Genomic DNA, 19,141 nt, shown 5'->3' on the forward strand with positions numbered 1-19,141 from the left:
ATCCAGATTCATGTCATGCCTTTCTGCACCACAGTGTCTTCTGGATCCAGCTTCCGGTGTCAATTCCCGACGACATTAGGAGTTCATCTCAATATCCTTGTTGTCTTGGGTCTGCTCTTTCCCCTTCAGAAAGCAGCAGCACTAGTAGTAGCACCAAAAGCATTAACAAAAACAAGAACAGCAGTGGCATGGTAGGCAAGTTCAGAACAGAGTTCCCCCTTCCGGCTTCTAGTCTAAGAAAACAAGGGGCTGAATGGCTTGAGAAACCAGGGGATGAGGGGTGGGAAAGGGTAGGGAGAGAGGGGAAGGGAGGGGAGGAAGAGAAAGCGTTGCTACAACTGAGAGCTGCCCTCCCTTTCGCGCTGGCGTCCTTGACAGCCGAGCAAAGCAAACGTCAAAGTTTGTTTAATAATCGCCTGGGTATAAATATGCACCAGTGCTCTGAGTAGCGCCAGGAGGGGCACCCTAAGGGGCCGCGGATGCAGGCTCCTGAGGGCAGAGGAACACCTCCCCTCCCCTCCCCTCTTCCCCTTCCCTGCCCTTTCGCATCCCGAGGCTGCAGGTGCTGAAGACCTGGGGGCATAAAGAATGGAAACACCTTCTGGGTTCTAAGGCCCCCTCCCCCCCATTTAGGGAGAAAACCTCTTTCTTGCCCTCTGCCTTCCCAAAATTGACATCACCATACATCTGCAAAAACCAAGGGAGCAGCCATGGCGGACAGCCTAAGAAGATTAGTTAACAACGAATGCTGTCGGACGTTGCAGGAGAAATTGGAGACCTGGTACAAGGATTACTATGTGAGTCGCTTGGGTCCAAGCCCCCGGCAGGAATCAATCACAGGGCTCACTTATCACTTATCACTTATCCGCAGAGATTCCCCGGGCGGGAGGCATCTGACTTAGAGGAAATACACACTCCCTCCCTTCCCTTTAAGGAAGCAAACGTGCTGGGACTCAGTGCTGGAAGGGACCTTCTATTCTAGGGATCATCTACTCCAACTCCTTCCTTTTATAGACGAGGAAAAGAGCCCAGAGAGGTAGGGTGACTTCACTCACCTAAGGTCACACAGAAAATGACCTTATCACAGTGACTTGCCCAAGGTAACACAGAAAAAGCAGGATAACTCAATACTTTGGAGTCAGAGGACTTTGGCTCAATTTCCGCTTCTGACGCTTACTACCTGTGTGACTTTGGGCAAGTAGTGTAATGATTCACGTTCTGGGCCTCAGTTTCCTCGACTGTAAAATGAGAGGGTTGGACTAGAAGATCTGTAAGGTGCTTTCCAGTTCAAGAGCTGTGATTCTATCAGAGCAGAGACTCAAACCCAGGTCGGTCTTCTGACGTCACGCCCACTGCCTTTTCCACTCCTTGAGCTGTAATTATTACAGGTTGCATTAGTAGACTCCTGAGGATCCCTTCCTTTTCTAAAATTCTGCGATTCGCTTTGGGCAAGAGTCTGTAAATAGATCAGGACACTTCTACCCTCGCAGGAGACCCGTAACATGAGAAAGAGAAGATTCTCTCTACTTTTGCTCCTTATTTTCAGGCCTTCGGGCAATGCCGGGTGCTGCAGTCCCGGCAAAGCCCAGAACAAGAGGATTCTTTCAGTGTAAATAGCTGAGAAAAACCTGACTTCCGTAATTTCCTGGGAAAGCGGTAACCAGGGACGCTGGTTGCCATAGCAACCGGAATGGAAGGCAATTGACTTGTCTGGTCTAGCCTATAATAGGCTGCGACCGAAGTCTTCCTTGAATCTCATTCGTCACAATCTAATCTAAAAGTTAAATATTACTAAAACGCAGCTATGTTCAGCCTTTTTCTATAAACACACAACAGGATTTTAAAAAAATTCCACCATTCTCCTAGAGGCTGTGGGTAGCCTCAAAATTGATTATTCTTTTTAAATTCATCAGACCGTCAAATTTTCTCCCCACTCACAGAACCAGGAAGGAACTACCTAACGAGGTTACTGTAGTTTTCATTTCCATATTAGTCCACAAAGGAATGGAATACATTTATATATGGCCCACTTTGTGCCAGGCACTTCATAAATATTATCTCATTTGATTTTTATAACTCTGAGAAGTAGGTGCTGTTATTATTCCGATTTTACAAGGGAGGAAGCAGAGGCAAACAGAGTTTAAATGACGTGCACAGCTCAGGTCTTCCCGGCTCCAGGCACAACTCTCAATCTGCTGAGCTAGCCAGTTGCCTCTGTCCACAATGAAAAGCCTGTAATGAATTGAGGATGATTGTATGTAATTTGTAATAAGAAAATACAGGTTTTCAAATCATTAGCCAGCTCATTTCCACGATGGAATTAGAGTGTATCTTATGTTGTTGTTTAGGCAAGTTCCCCTCTCTGTGATCCCATTTGGGGTTTTCTTGGCAAAAATATTGGAGTGGTTTGCTATTTCCTTCTCCATCTCATTTTCCAGATGAGGAAACTGAGACAGACAGGGTGAAGTGACTTGCCCAGGATCACATAGCTAGTAAGTGTCTGAGACCAGATTTGAACTCACCGAGATAAGTCTTCCAGATTCCAGGCCCTCCACTCTATCCACTGTCACCTAGCATTCCTGTCCAGGCCTTATATATTCACATGAACATTTACCCATTTATTAAAGTAGGGTTACCCGAGCAGTAGATTGGAATTGATTTTAAAATTTGAAGTCTAGTAGACAAGCTATTGCTATGCAGCTTCTTCAATCCTAATCTTCCCCAATCTTTGTTATTTAATGGAATTCTCTGCAGGAAAAATATCTCTGCGTGAAGCTATTTCTTCATTCCCAGACTGTTCTGATCTGATTAGGGGCTCTATAACTTTTCCCCCTACTCCTCTCTTTCTTTCTACTTATCGTTGAGCATCCTTCCCTTCTCTCCCTTTCACTTTGTCAGCCACCCTCACCACCCCCACCCCAAGTCTGAGAAAAATGAAAAGTAGCTCTTCATTTGACAAATACTGCATCCCTTCTGTGTTTTTATGCTGAAGAATATATAAAAAATAAGACAGTCTTTGTCCTTCAAGGTGTTAAAAAATCTAATGTGGGGGAAATAAAATTCAAATCCCCATCATACACAATAGAATATATCAGTGTAAAAGGAGAGATACTAGTGGCCTAGTAGACAAACGGGTCATCTGGAGTCAGGAAGATCTATGTCCAAACCCAGCTTTAGGCACTTCCTCCATGTGTAACCTTGAACAAGTCACTTAAACTGTCTGCCTTAGTTTCCTCAACTATGTAAAACAGGAGATGGGGGGTGGGGCTAATAATGGAACGTACTTCCCAGTATTGTTGTGAGGATAAAATGAGATAATATTGTAAAGGCATTTAGAACAATTATAGTAAGCACTTAATCGATTTCTTTCCTTCCTTGCTATGAGGGTGATGATAATTCCAAGGAAGAAAAACCTCAATTCTGGGGAAATCAGGAAAGGATAATGAAAGAATCAGAAGGATAGATAGGATTTCAATAGAGATGAGGGTCAAGAACATTTCACAATAAGGAATGATGTGAGATACCTGTTTTGTTGCCTGCTGAGAAAAGTTCAAACTCCTTAGCTTGGCATTCAAAGCCCACCATAAATTAGCTTCAATCTATGTTTTGTGGCCTACTTCCAACTTCCTCTTGCCCATACTTTACACCTGAAATTGGTTTGTTTACAAATACTTTCCAATATTAAAGGGGAGAAGGACCCACATGTACAAAGATATTTATAGCTGCTCTTTATGTTGTGGCAAGGAATTGGAAGTTGAGGGGATGCCCATAAATTGGGGAATGGCTACAGAAGTTGTGGTATATGAATGTAATGGGATACTATTGTGCTATAAGAAACTATGAACAGGAGTAGTTCAGTGAAACCTGGAGGGTCTTTCGTGGGCTGATGATGAGTGAGATTGAGCAGAACCAGAATAACATTGTACACAGTATCATCAACATTTTATGTTGATCTACTGTGATGGACTAGATTCTTCTCACCAATGCAATGGTACAGAAGGGTTCCAGGGAACTCATGATGGAGGAGGATCTCCAAATCCAGGGGAAAAAAAGAACTGTGGAGTGATGAATGAACCATACTATTTCTTTTGTTTTTGGTGCTGTTGTATTTCTATTTTGAGGTTTTTCCTCATTGCTCTAATTTTTCTTATAACATGACTAATGCAGAAATATGTTTAATGTTATATATATATATGACCTGTATCAGATTACCTGCTGTCTAGGGGAGGGGGGAAGGAGGGGAGGGAGGGAGAAAAACCTGAAATTGGAAAACTTGTATAAACAAAAGTTGAGAACTATCTTTACATGTAACGGGAAAAAATAAATAAAATTCTTTATTAAAAAAACAAATACTTTCCAATATTTCTGTTGTTGTTTGACACCATATATATAACATATATACAAATATATGATGATTAGATATAGTTGAAATAGGACTGATACTTAAGATATGATCATCCTTCAAATAGTCCCTTCTTCCAACCTTTGTTTTTGTGTCATCTGAGCTCTTTGAAGTTATTTTGATTTGTCATGCTCTGTCATCTCTTATGGTCAGTCATGAATGTCTATTTATTTATTTTTTGAAATGTCTCTCATATTCTTTCTTTTCAATTAGCTTGTTTAGCGGCTATACCAGCTCAGGCCATCATTATATTCTAAGAATTATGGCTGCAGCCACCTCCTGGCTGGTCTCAGTTGCTCCTGAGGGATTTCCTTCTCCACCCCTCCCTTCAGACTATATACCAGCTTTCAACACATCAATTTTTCTGCTCAGAAACCTTTAATGGTGCTCTATGTTTTGCTGCTTCAAGTTCTCTGCCTGGCTTTCAAGTCCATTCATACTTTGGCCTTACACCACACTCTCTCTCTCACACACACACACACACACACACACACACACACACACACACACACACACACACACACACATATGGAATCTTTTATTTTACCTTCTCAGGGTGTCTCCTCCTCTCCTCTCTTCTTGCATGACTTTTTTAAAAAATCTAATAATCATATATGATAAGTACCTACTTTGTACAAAAACACCCATGCTAGGTGCTGCTGTGTGGTTACAAAAACAAAATGAAAAAATAGTCTAGGGGGCAGCTAGGTGGAGCAGTGGATAAAACACCAGTCCTAGATTCAGGAGTACCTGAGTTAAAATCCGGCCTCAGATACTTGACACTTACTAGCTGTGTGACCCTGGGCAAGTCACTTAACCCCCATTGCCCCCCCCCCCAAATAGTCTAGAACTTCACATTCTGGACACAACCTTTTAGATGAAAAAATACTGTATAATCCGAGGAAGGCGAGAAAAGCTTCCCATAAAAGGGACTGAGTCTTAAAAGGACTGGGGATTCTAAGAGGTAGGGGTGAGGGGAGGGTACATTTCTATTCCAGTCATGTGGGACATTACCTTTGCAAAGATAGGACATTTAATGTTAAATTCAGGGAACAGCAAGTGAGATAATTTGGCTAGAAGCTGAGAGTGGGCAAATGGGAATACTTGGAACTTGACTCCAAAGGACTTTTTTTTTTTTTTTTTTTGGTGAGGGAATTGGAGTTAAGTGACTTGCCCAGGGTCAGACAGCTAGTAAGTGTTAAGTGTCTGAGGCCGGATTTGAACTCAGGTCCTCCTGACTCCAGGGCCGGTGTTTTATCCACTGTGCCACCTAGCTGCCCCTCCAAAGGACTTTTAATGCCAAACTGACTTGCCTTGTTTCTTCACTGTCCACCCTCACATTCTGACTTTCATGCCTTTGCTAATATTATTATTCTTGTCTGGTACAACATTTTTTCTCTCTTCACCTTATTATTTCCCTAATTTATTTGGCATTAGAGACCCTGATCAAGCTCCATGAAGCCTTCCCTTAATTAAATAACTCCTTTTTTTTTTTTTGGTGGGGCAATGAGGGTTAAGTGACTTGCCCAGGGTCACATAGCTAGTAAGTGTTGTGTCTGAGGCTGGATTTGAACTCAGGTCCTCCTGAATCCAGGACCAGCACCATCTAGCTGCCCCCAATAACTCCCTTTTCCCCCTGCAAATTCCAATAACTCTAATAAACTGTAGCACACAATTTATCACTTTATATTATTTTACTTACAAATTTGTTTATGTAATTTTTTAAAATCCCCCATATATATATATATAGGCTATATAGCAAACTCTTTGAGAACAGAGACCATTTCTGATATTATAACCTCAATAGCACCTAATAGAACTGACCACAAATATTCATTTGTTAATAAATTCATCAAAGACTATAAGTTTTTGATCCATTGTTAGAGGGCCATTTTTTTAGCCCTGAAAATTTAATGGGATTCTTCAAGGTAGACTGACTCAGGATATAATTGAATTATTTCTTATGACTTTAAATTTCTTATTCATTTGAAATTTAGGGGCTTTTATAACTTGAACCTTTCGATTAATTTTTTTCAATCTTAATAGTATTTTATTTTTTCCAGTTACATGCAAAGATAATTTTCAACATTTTTTGGTTTTTTGTTTTTGTTTTTTTGTGGGGGTAATGAGGGTTAAGTGACTTGCCCAGGGTCACACAGCTAGTAAGTGTCAAGTGTCTGAGGCTGGATTTGAACTCACATCCTCCAGAATCCAGGGCCAGTGCTTTATCCACTGTGCCACCTAGCTGCCCTCTTACCATTTGTTTTTATAAGATTTGAGTTCCAAATTTTTCTTCCTCCCTTCCCCCTCCCCAAGACAGAAAGCAATCTGATATGGAACCTTTCAATTAAGATGAAATGACTTCCTTTCTATTTTGACCAGCACCTGAGGGGGGATTTGTTTTCTATTATTGTTTTAATATTTTCATCCATACCAGAAGTTTCATTTATTCAGATTTTATTTGACCACTTCCCCTATATAAGGTATGGTGCTAATTGTTGTGGATTTATTTACATCAAGTTTGGAGACCAGATGTAAATAACTCCTTTGTGGGCCCTAAAGCTGATTTAAGTTTATTTATTTCAGAGATCTCATCAAAGAACCATGTGATTTAGAGTTTTCTTTTTTATTCACACTACAAACTAGCCAAATCTATTTGGGCTTCAAATGATCACTAGTAATTAATTCTGGCCATCTAATTATCTCATAGATGCATTAAAAATTTACAAGTTAATGCTGCTTGAAGAGGACCTAAGAAAGATAAAGTACAGAAACTAATGGATTTTGGTCACAGATGTGGGTTACTCTGCATCTGTCCTCTAGTAGCTTCAAATTTTAGGATTCCTTGAAACTTTATTAGCCCCCACTGAGGACTAGATTTGGGGGAGGATAATTTTAAAGGTACTCTTCTATGGTAGTTAAACATGAAAGAAGCACCATTGAATCACAAAATTAACTTCCTAGACAGGATCTGGTTTTATATATATATATATATATATATATATATATATATATATATATATATATATTTGGGGGTGGGGCAGGACAATGAGGGTTAAGTGACTTGCCTAAGGTCACACAGCTAGTAAGTGTCAAGCATCTGAGGCCGAATCTGAACTCAGGTCCTCCTGAATCCAGGGCAGGTGCTTTATCCACTGTGCCATCTAGCTGCCTCTATATTTCTTTAAAGTAAAAAAAAAAACCAAAACAAAACAGTTTCTTACAGAGTTATTATTATCTGTGTTTATTTTATATTTTTATTGACCAACTACAGTCCATAAACTACAAGGTGCCAGATTCTTAAAGTACAAAAGGACACAATGGTTGTTATGGGTATGTCCAAACACTGTTTTTTGTAGTCAATCTGTTCTTGATACCATTTATGAAGTTTTAAATCATTAGTTAATTTATATAAAATACCTTTTACTTATAACTTTATCATGACTAATAAAGCCATAATTTCAAAATAAAAGTGTTGGTTCAGTTTCCTTATATGATTTCAGTTTTCAAAAGTATGATTTTTCTAATTTCTATTAAGAGCAAAATTTGTTTTTCTAAATTTCATTATTAATATGTAGGGGAGAAACACACCAACAAATTTACAAATAGCCAGTTATGTTAGTTAGTTATAGGTCATGATGATAATGAGTAACGCTAAATAGGGACTTTTACTCAGTTAGCAGCAGTCATTAAGGTTTAAGGTTGTCATTTTCCTGTTCTTGAAATCAGTCCTTTTTTATCTTTTTTTTGTTTTTAAAGATTTATTGTTTGGTGAAAATGTGGTAATGGTAGTAAAGTCACTATGTTGTAGGACAGGGAGCCATTTTGCGGGGCTAGAGCTGCTTTTTTTTTACATTTTTACATTTTACATTTGTATAATAAGACTTTATGTAGTAGTACAATTGGAGGAGGAGATAATGGAAGGAAATTTGACTTCTTGGGTATAGTGGAAATATTAATGGAGTTTTAGAATCCAAGAACTTTATTCTAATCCCATTTTTACTACTTAGTACGTGTAGGAAGTTGGGCAAGTTATTTCACCTGCCTATACTTCAGTTTCTGAGGCCTCTGATTTGAGAAGGTTGGATTGGAATATATGGAGTAGAAGTGTGGCATGGATAGACCCACGCTTTAGTAGAAAAATAACACTTTGACAGTTAAGTGTGGATGCAGTGGAATGGAAAGACTTGAGGCAGGGAGACCAATTAGAAGGTTGTTTTTCAGTATGTAGTTTTCTAAGTTAATATGTAGTTACAGGGGGGCAGCTGGGTGGTGCAGTAGATAGAGCACTGGCCCTGGAGTCAGGAGTACCTGAGTTCAAATCCGGCCTCAGACACTTGACACTTACTAGCTGTGTGACCCTGGGCAAGTCACTTAACCACCACTTACCACAAAAAAAAAAAAAAGAAGGAAAGAAGAGTTTGTTTTCTTAAAGAATGGGAAAGACATGAGTATATCTGTAGGCAATGAGGAATAATCTAGTAGATAGTGAGAGATTGAAGGTAAGAATGAGAGTGGTGATGATAGTGGGTTCAATCTGTTGGTAAAAACCAAGGTCAAGGGTACATTTCAAAGGATTGGTTTTGGCCAGAAGAAGGGCCATCTCTCCATCCAAGACCAGAGTGAAGGAGGATATCATGGGGGAATTAAACTCCAGTAGAGCTCCTATTACTGTCAGAATCAAATATAAATTAAATATAAAACTTCCCCGTTTGGTATTTAAAGCTCTTCCTGACTTGGCCATTACCTACCTATTCATTGTTCCCCCCCCTCAGTAAATACTCCTTTATTTAAAGTTTTGAGTTCCAAATTTTATCCCTCCTTCCCTTCCTCCCCTACCCCCTCCCTAAGGTGGTAAGCAATCAGATATGGGTTATGCGTGTGCAATTATGTAAAACATTGTCATATTAGTCATTTTATATAAGAAAACTTGAATAAAAGAAAAAATGAAAGGTGAAAATATTATGCTTCAGTCTGTGTTCAATCCACATCAGTTCTTTCTTTGGAAGTTAATAGTATGCTTCATCATTAGTCCTTTGGGATTGTTTTGGACCATTGTATTGCTGAGAATAGTTAAATCATTCAGAGTTTTTCACTGAACAACATTGCAGTCACTGAACAGCATTCTCTTGGTTCTGCTCACTTCACTATACATCAGTTCATGCAAGTCTTTCCAGGCCTTTCTGAAATCATCCTACTTGTCATTTCTTATAGCACAATAATATTCCATCACTATCATATACCACAGCTTGTTTAGCCATTCCCCAATGAATGGGCATTCCTTTGATTTGCAGTTCTTAGCCACCACAAAAAGAGCTGCTATAAATATTTTTGTACAAATAGGTCTTTTACCCTTTTTTGGGATGTCTTTGCAATATAAATCTATCAGTCTACCCATTTCTCATTATTTCACTACCCCCTCATGAACTCTCTGATCCCAACTTTACTGGTCTACTTATGACATGACATTCCATCTCTATGTCTTGGGCTTTGCATTAGCTTATACCCATCCATACCTGGAATGCTTTTGCTCCTTACTTTCACCACCTGGCTTCCTTCAAGTATCAGCTCAAATTCTACCTTCTTCAGGTGTCCTTTCTTGGTCCTCCAGCTGTTAGTTGCCTTTTCTTCTGAGATTCTCTTCAATCAAGAAATTAATCAACATTTATTAAGCTCCTAATATATGAAAGGATCACTGCTTGTTGTGGTGGTGAGGCTTGCATACCTCAGTGAAACTATGAAATATACCATTTAGATTTATCCAAGATGGATAGGTCATAGTGGAGAGTTCTGAAAAAAGGTGATCCACAGGAGAAGGAAATGGCAAACTGCTCCAGTATCTTTGCTACACAAACTCTGTGGAGCGGCCTGATGTACCAAGGTCCATGGGGTGATGAAGAATTGGACACCACTGAATGACTAAATAATAATAACAACAATATGATAGGCATTGTGCCAAGTCCCAGGATACTAAAAAAAATAAAATAAAAGCAAAAGATAATCATTGCCCTCAGGAAGTTTACAATCTAATGGTCTTCCATCTATTTTGTATATCTAGTATGTACGTACTTATTTACATATTTGCCTCCCCAATTAGAATGTGATTTCTTTGAAGTTGGGGACTATTTTTGCCTTGCTAGATATCCCCAGCATTTACTGATATAAAGTAAGCCCTTAATAAATGCTTTTTGACTGACTGGACAGATTATAAGATGGCTAAGGAGGTTCTTTCTAGTTCTAGATTGGATTTGATCTTCACTCTTAATTCTCTCCTCCTCACATTTTTCCTATTTTAGTTAATGGCACCACAATCTTAAGCCATCCAGGCTTTATTGGAGTTATTTTCTAATCTTCCCTTTTCCTCATTCCCCATATCAATTCCTAGAATCCTAACCATTCTAAAGTCACAGCATTTCTGTTGCGTGTACCTTTCTGTTCACTTATAATGCCACCATTTTGTTTGGATCTTTTAACCTGAACTATTAACAACTTTTTAGTTGCTTTCCCTGACTCCAAGTGTCTTCCCATTTAAAATTTATTTTTAGGGGACAGCTAGGTGGCGCAATGGATAAGGCACTAGCCTTGGATTCAGGAGGACCTGAGTTCAAACCCAGCCTCAGACACTTAGCTGTGTGACCCTGGGCAAGTCACTTACACCCCATTGCCCTGCAAAAAAAAAATTATTTTTAGAATCAGTTTTTATTATTGTCTTTTCTTACATCATCACATGTTAATCCAGCCTTCTCCCCCTCCCCCTCCAAGAGAGCCATTCCGTATAACAAATAGGTTTGTTTTTGTTTTTGTTTTATTTGCAGGGCAATGAGAGGTAAGTGACTTGCCCAGGGCCACACAGCTAGTGTCAAGTGTCTGAGGCTGGATTTGAACTCAGGTCCTTCTGAATCCAGGGCCAGTGCTTTATCCACTGTGCCACCAGCTGCCCCCACAAATAGTATTTTAAAAATACGATTTTAAAGACAAAAAAGAGCAAAAACCCCACAACTGAGCAATGCATTGAAAAAAGTCTGAAAACATATACAGTGTGCCACACTTTCCACCTCCATGAAGAGATAAGTTGGTGGTCCTCATATCTCTTCATTTGAGTCATCCTTGATCCTTATAATATTGCTAAATTCACTTTTGTCTTCTCTGTGTCTTTTCTTTCTATTTATGTTGTTGCAGTTACTATGTATATTGTTTTCTTGGCTTGCTTAGTTCATTTTACATCAGTTCATGTGGATCTTTTCATGCTTCTGTGTAGCCATCACATTTGTCATTTTTTATAGTACAGTAATATTGCACTACATTCATGTGCTACAGTTTGTTTAGACATTTCCCAGTCTATGAGCATCTATTTTGTTTCCAAATCTTTACTATCACAAACAGTGCTGTTATAAATATTTTGGTGTTTAATGGCTATTTCTTCTTCTCAGTGGCTTCCTAGGGGTACTGGCTCAGTAATGGAGTCTTTGGTTCAAAGGGTATGGACACACAAACAAAACCAAAGCAGCTGAAATTAGAAGAAAAGTAGAAAACTGGTAAAAAAAAATTTTTGCAGCAAGTTTCTCTGATGAAAGTCTCATTTTTCAAATTTATAGGGAACTGAGTCAAATTTACAAGAGCCATTTTCAAATTGATAAATAATCAAGGGATTTGATTAGCAGTTTTCAGAGAAAGAAACCAAAGTTGTCAATAGTCATATAAAAAAATGCTCTGGGGCAGCTAGGTGGCGCAGTGGATAGAGCACTGGCCCTGGATTCAGGAGGACCTGAGTTCAAATCTGGCCTTAGACACTTGACACTTACTAGCTGTGTGACCCTGGGCAAGTCACTTAACCCCCATTGCCCCGCAAAAAACAAACAAAAAAAAAGTTCTATCTCCCTTCAGATAGAGAGCTGATGGACTCAGAGTGCAGATATATATATATATATATATATATTCTTTCTCTCTTTCAGAAATATAACTAATGTGGAAATGTGTTTGTATGACTTCATATGTATAATAGGCATTGTAATTCTTACCTTCTCAATGGGTGGGGGAGGGGTTGGAGGAAAAGAATTTGGAACTGAATAAATATAAAAATAAATTTGAATTTTTTAGGGGAAAGAAACAAAGGGAGTGGACATTTTAGTCACTTTAATTGCACAATTCTAAATTGCTTTCTAAGACAATTTGTACCATTTCACAGCTCCACCAACAGTGTATTAGTGTGCCTATCATTCCACAATGTCTCCAAAATTGACTTGACATTTTTTTTTTCATCTTTGCCAGTTTTCAAGGTGTGTGGGGTGGAACTTCAGGGTAGTTTTGATTTGCATGATTTAGTTTGTACTATTAGTGATATGGAACATCCTTTCATGTGATTGTAAATGCTTTGCAATGCTTCTTTTGAGAACTATTGGTTCATATTATCGCTGCCCATTTCTAATCCATCATTCACATACTTGCCAAAATCATATTCTAAAGCTCAAATGATCATGTCATTTCCCTGTTCAAAACTGTTAGTAGTTTCTTAATACCTATCTCTAGGATAAATGATAAATTCCCTTAGCTTAGTTGTGAAGGCTGTTTACAATCTGTCTGCAACCTACCTTTCTAGTCTAATATCACATAACTTCTCTTCATACATTTTATATTCTAGCCCAACTAGACTATGTACCATCTATTCTTTGAACTCTTAACAGCTATCTCTCACTTACATGCATTTTTTGCAGGTTTTCCCTGATAACTGAAAAAACGTTCTGTCCTTATCTCTTCCATTCAGAATCTTTTCTCTATCTTTTTTTTTTGCAGGGCGATGGGGGGTTAAGTGACTTGCCCAGGGTCACACAACTAGTAAGTGTCACATGTCTGAGGCTGGATTTGAACTCAGGTCCTCATGCATCCAGGGCCGGTGCTTTATCCACTGCGCCACCTAGCTGCCCCCTAGAATCTTTTCTCCCTTCAGAGCTCAGCTTAGGGTATCACCTCCTCTGTGAAGACTTCTCTCGAACCTTCCAGCTAAAAGTGTCTTTCCTTACTCAGGTTATCTTAGAACACTTTGGGTTTTATTTCCATCACGTGGCCAGGCCAAAATATGATCCAGAAAAGACTTTTATATTTGATAATTAAGAGGTTATTGCCAAAGAGCAATTTAGTTGCATTGGTATAAGTAAAAGTTATATTGTAAAGGGTTAAGGAGAGAGTGAATTATAAGAAAACATAGAAGGTGACTATAGGCTACTACATGAAAAAATCTGACTAAGAGATAAAGGAAACAAAATGGTACCTTGAACAATAGCAGGTTTGAGAAAATGCTTTAAGATAGAGGGGAGATAACTCTGATACCTCGTTATCATATGGAGTTGACCCTGGTTTATCAAAAGTTACGCTAGCAGAGTTTTATATGTCATGGGTCTTATTATGCCAGAAAGGCATAAGGTTGGGTAAGCTTAGAGAAGGGTACCAGCTGGTGAAATTTTATGATCACAGTGATGTGTAAAGCCACCTTATTAATGTGAGGAGGATTAGTAGTCTGCATTGATCTAAGGGACATCTGAACTGATGAAGTCATGGATCTTTTGAAATATTGAAGAGAAAATCTTAGCATATTTCAGATAGGAAGGAACTAATGATAATAGAAGAGAGAGATTAGATGAGGAACCAGAGAATTTGGGAAGAAATGGGATTGGATGCATGGGGGGAAAGTATTAGCTATATTTGAAAGGAAGAAAGACACTGTTTCTTTTGAGAAACGAGGGAAGAATGCAATGAGTGAAGATATAAAAATATTTTTAGTGAGGTAGATGGAAGTATGAGTGAGCTCCAGAAGGCCTTGATTATTTCTGAAAAATAGGAAGCAAAGTCATCTGTAGGAAGTGAGATAAGGGTTAAAGGGAGAGGGGAACTTGAGGAATGGAGAAAAACTTTGGAACAACTGCTGTGAACAATTTGATATAGAATCAAAGTGAAATGAAGAAAAGGATTGCTGAGTGGTAGACTAATAGGGAACTAATGAAAGTTAGAGAGTATAAATTCATAATAAATTAGTCATCAAGGGTTCATGATTTTCACAGAAGCCTGGAGAACAAAGATGAAATGAACAGATAGTAGAGATGACCCTCTTTAAATTTAAGGACTGAAGATAGTTACAGTGGGTAGAGAAAAAACGTAAAGGGGACAAAATTGGAGGAAATTCTAGTGAGGTGGAGTAGCATTGACCCATGGATGGAAGTCAGGCTTAGTATGGAGTAAACTGAAGGCTAAATGACTGGAATAATAACATTAGATAAAGAAGGAGGAAACCTAGGTTCCAGTCCTCAATTCTGCCATTAACTTAGTATGGGATCTTGGGTAAATTACTTACCTTTATATAACAGGTGTGACCCAGGTGTACCCACACTCTAGCCTCAACTCCTTTCTCTTGAGTATCACAGTTCACACTCTCTGGGACGACTCCAGCCTACCCTCACACTAGCAGGTCTAGGTTCCCAGTGATAGATTATCACCACATGCACTCAAATTCTCTCAGGGTCATATGGGTAATCTTGCTGAATATATTCTCTCCATTCATTACATTAGCTCTCAAGCCCCAACTGATGCATTTTTTTTTTTGATGAGGCAATGGGGGTTAAGTGACTTGCCCAGGGTCGCACAGCTAGTAAGTGTTAAGTTCCGGATTTGAACTCAGGTCCTCCTGAATCCAGGGCCGGTGCTCTATCCACTGTGCCACCTAGCTGCCCCAACTGATGCATTTTTATGTGTAGAACCAGAAGTGTGACATACCATACAGAGCTAAACAGTCATTACATTTATACAGTCTAGCCATTTACAATAATGCCACTTTTTAGATCTTAAACATAACCAATCTTTAGCAATAAAGGCAAAAGAAATAATGTACTTATATTTAGCCAATGCTTAAATAATAAGCTACATATAAATTTGGGCTATGCTTTCCCACCAATTACTCAATATTTATGGGAGAGATTAGGCACGCATTCACAGGGAGCATATGAGGGAGGAAAACCCATGTGTTCTGTTAGGACACAGTTCTGGACTATAGGCTTTGATATGAGTCCATTCTGGAACATTTGTACGACATGAAACCCATGCTTGTCTTTTGGTACTCACTGCACTCCAGCTCTTCTCTTCTGTACTTGAATGTAGCATTTATCAACTCTTTCAATTTACATATACCCTTAAAAGGTGTTGCCTCTTAATGTGAATATCAGTTGTTTTTAAACTAGAGAATTTCAAAGCTCATATGGCTTGCTGCCTTTGGGCTTTATGGACTAGCCCAGCTAGTAATTCACTTACCTGCATAATGTGCTGCTTAATCAGAACACAAAGCAAAACAGCTCATTGTTAGCTCTCTGGGTAAGGCAAATCAGCCTAGCTATCTCTTCCTGTAAAACAAAGCAGGTGCAGTACCTGTCCCTTTTCCTTCTTAAACAAGAAGGGGCAAAAAGGGTACCATACATTTCTGAGAAGCTTCACTTCTCTTAGATTTTAAGTGACTATGAAGGGCAATAACTGAAATTTCTGTCTTCATTCAGCCAATCAGAAATCACATAGTGGAAATGTTTTGTATGACTACACATATATAACTTACATTAAATTGCTTGTGTTCGTAAGGGGAGGTGGGGAGGGAAGGAGGAAGAGAATTTAAGTTTTAAAAATAGACGTTAAAATTGTTTTTTACATGTAATTTGTGGAAAAATTAAATTCTAAATTAAAAAAAAAAGAAATCACCTATCTAAATCTGTCAGCTGACTGTTCTTGTTGTTGGTCTCTTCAAAATGCTTCAACAAATTGCTTTCCCAACCTCTAGCTGTTTCTTCAATCCTCTTCCTTCTTTTCCCTCTTCCACTTCAGTCTCCTTTCTCCAACACCTATATCTACCAATGATTTAAATCAAAGCCTCTTGGCTCTCAGCAAACTCACCTTTCACTTAAAAGTAGAAAATTTCTTCGGTGAAATTGATAGCTGCTGGAAAATCATTATCTCGGTCTTCAAATGTTTATAGAATTTCATTTAAAATGAGAAATCTTCAATCATAAGACTAAATATAATGTATACAGATGAAATGAGGGACCATAATGTTATGCAGCTAGAAGTTCCCAACGTGGTCCTCTAACTTATCTTATGTCCTTGTTCTTTTGTGTCCTGTGTAATTTCTTCATCTTATAATTTTCCAATTTTTAATAAATACAAATAATTTCTCCCTTTAAACCTTCAAGTGTTCACATACAAGTGAGGCATAATTGGTAGAAATCACCGCTCAAATGGTTCAGAGAACAAAGGAGAGAATGAAAATGGGGGGCATTGGATTTGGTGCATGGGAGAGGCTTGTCTTCAAAGGTTGTACTCAGCTGTTCTTAGGACTGGTCTGGGGAGACTTCATGCAGAATATTTGATTTCAGGAATTATGTCAATGTGAAGTGCCCTAGGAGGCTGGGGCGGCATGGGGACTTAGGGCTTCAAGGGCAAGGGTTGCTAGTGTGTCCCTCTTTATGGACCTTGGGTTTGTTTGACTTAGCAGACAGTGGTTACCTGCTTACTAGAGAGCTCTTCAAATGAAGGAATCCTTTTCTTTGATCCTCCTATCTCCCCAAGGATAGGGTTAGTGACTAGAGCTGTGAATTTCATTGATAAATAGGAACTCAAAAGTGAGAAAACTCCCTCTGGTTGGCATTGTCTCTGCAATTCTATGGTCTTAGGAAATTGCCTAAAGCCCTTAGGGGTTAAGTGACTTTCCCAGAGCCATACAGACAATACAAGTCCAGGTCTTCTTGGACAATCTATGCACTATACTACAATGCCTTTCATTTCCCCCAAACAGTTAATTTTTCTCTGGATTCATTCTTTCATACATGTGTTTGTATTTATCCTCCATTTGCTTCTGTGATGGTTAAAATCATTACAAGAGACATCAGTTTGGGGCAAGCTCTCTCTGCCGGTAAGTGATTGACAAAGCAGCCTCTCAGTGGTCCAAAGAAGTCCTGTGACTACTTTTCTAGGTTTTTATACCTTTTTGATAAGAGGAGGGTCTTTATACATCAATCAGTTCTAATTGTTTCACACAATTAAAGGTGGATTCCAGCAGGTGAGATAGACTGAATGTCCTCTTGATTCCGGACAATATCTTTACATATGGTAATTGACCCCAAAATTCAGACTCCACCCAGACTGAACCAGCATGCTGGCTCCTACCTGGGTTTGGTCTTGAGGGGGACAGTCTCACTGACAGCATGTAACACAAAGGGGAATCTTTAGTTCCCCACAACATTGGTCATCAACAATTATTTTCTCCCATTTCCATCTTCCTTCCTCCATTACCTGCCCTTACTTCCATCTTATTTGATGCATTTTTGGAACCTAAATTCCATACAAATCTCTTAAAGAAGATTCCCCTTTTTCCTCTGCACAATTGTTTCTCTTTTCAGGATTTAAGTCCTGAGAACTTTACATCTTCCTAGGCTAGAATTATACTCTATGGGATCCTTCCTCTAAACCCTCTGAAACCTGTTCTCCTGGGGAGGGGGCAAGGAATGAGTTTCAACTGATGAGTATGTATTCCCCTCTTTTTTTTAAACTTCCATTTTTATCAATTCCTGGTGGCTGTTAGGCTAATTAATTTTAGAATTACAATATCATAGGGGGCAGCTAGGTGGTGCAGTGGATAAAGCACCAGCCCTGGATTCAGGAGGACCTGCGTTCAAATTTGGCCTCAGATACTTGACACTTACTAGTTGTGTGACCCTGGACAAGTCACTTAATCCTCATTGCCCTGCAAAAAAACCAAAAAGCAAAACAAAACAAAAAAGAATTACAGCATTATAGAACGTTGGAGTTGAAAAGGCTCTCTCTATCATTTAACATATGAGGAAATTGAGACTGAGAGTTTAAGGGACTTGTACACAGTTATCTAATAAGTGACAGAAGCTGACAGGACCTCAAGGGTATTGGCTTCAAATTCCCAGGCTAGTGTTGTTACTGTTTTTTTTTCTCCCAACACTACAGTACAGGTGACCCTCTCTTGTTCCCCAAATTTTATTTTTTTTTAAAAAATCTGTATTTCTTCACTAAGCTTTTGTAACTATTCTTTACCTACTGAGATTGGGTAGAAGGGTAGGGCATTGATCAGGGAAATTACTTCATTGACTTTGATAAGAGAAGTGAATGTTTGGGGATTTTTAGGTGCATCTCTCTATGAAGAGTTACAGTCTCTGGGGATTATTTGATTGGCTTCAGGCTCTTGTGGGTTGTAGACATCCCTTTGTGCTGGACCTATAAAAGGAAGTTTTATTGTACAGCCAAGCTTTTTACCCTTTTGGGGCACATTTTGGGCATCAGCACAGCCCTTCTCTATGCCAGGGTCTGACTGACCATTTCCCATCTCAGCCCTGCAGACTATAGCTAGTATGAGCTGGGCCAGTGGTCAAGTAGTAAGGGTTCCTATACCCCAAATTTCTGAACCTCAAGTGCCAGACATAGAGAAGCAGTGGGGGTGGCAGTGACAGTGATGACAGTGATACATTGCAGTTGCACGGGCTATCACACATATGCTGACCCTAGGAGATGGGTAGCATATAGTGAAGTGGTGACCTGATATTTTGGGGAGATTCAGAGCTTCCCCCTTCTTCCAAAGCCATGACCTTTAGCGGTTCAGTTTCTTCTTCGGAATAAGATTGCATTGAATCTCTACATCTTGGTCATATAGAAGCTTGCAAGGAATTTAGGGTGGGGGAAGCTTATTGTGTT

The 19,141-nt window shown here is 39.1% G+C and overlaps 1 protein-coding gene across 3 annotated transcripts in view; it reads left to right on the plus strand.

The window, feature by feature from the left end:
• Positions 1-317: 317 nt before the first annotated feature.
• SPATA18 (spermatogenesis associated 18) overlaps positions 318-19,141 on the plus strand; it is a 41,934-nt gene continuing 23,110 nt past the window's right edge. For all 3 annotated transcript variants that reach the window (XM_043971990.1, XM_043971992.1, XM_043971991.1), the window contains exon 1: positions 318-797. In XM_043971990.1, the coding sequence (XP_043827925.1) occupies positions 711-797 (87 nt within the window). In that variant the 5' untranslated portion in view covers positions 318-710. The remainder of the gene's footprint in view (positions 798-19,141) is intronic.

The sequence above is a fragment of the Dromiciops gliroides genome, chromosome 6, assembly GCF_019393635.1.
Source record: "Dromiciops gliroides isolate mDroGli1 chromosome 6, mDroGli1.pri, whole genome shotgun sequence".
Taxonomy (NCBI): domain Eukaryota; kingdom Metazoa; phylum Chordata; class Mammalia; order Microbiotheria; family Microbiotheriidae; genus Dromiciops; species Dromiciops gliroides.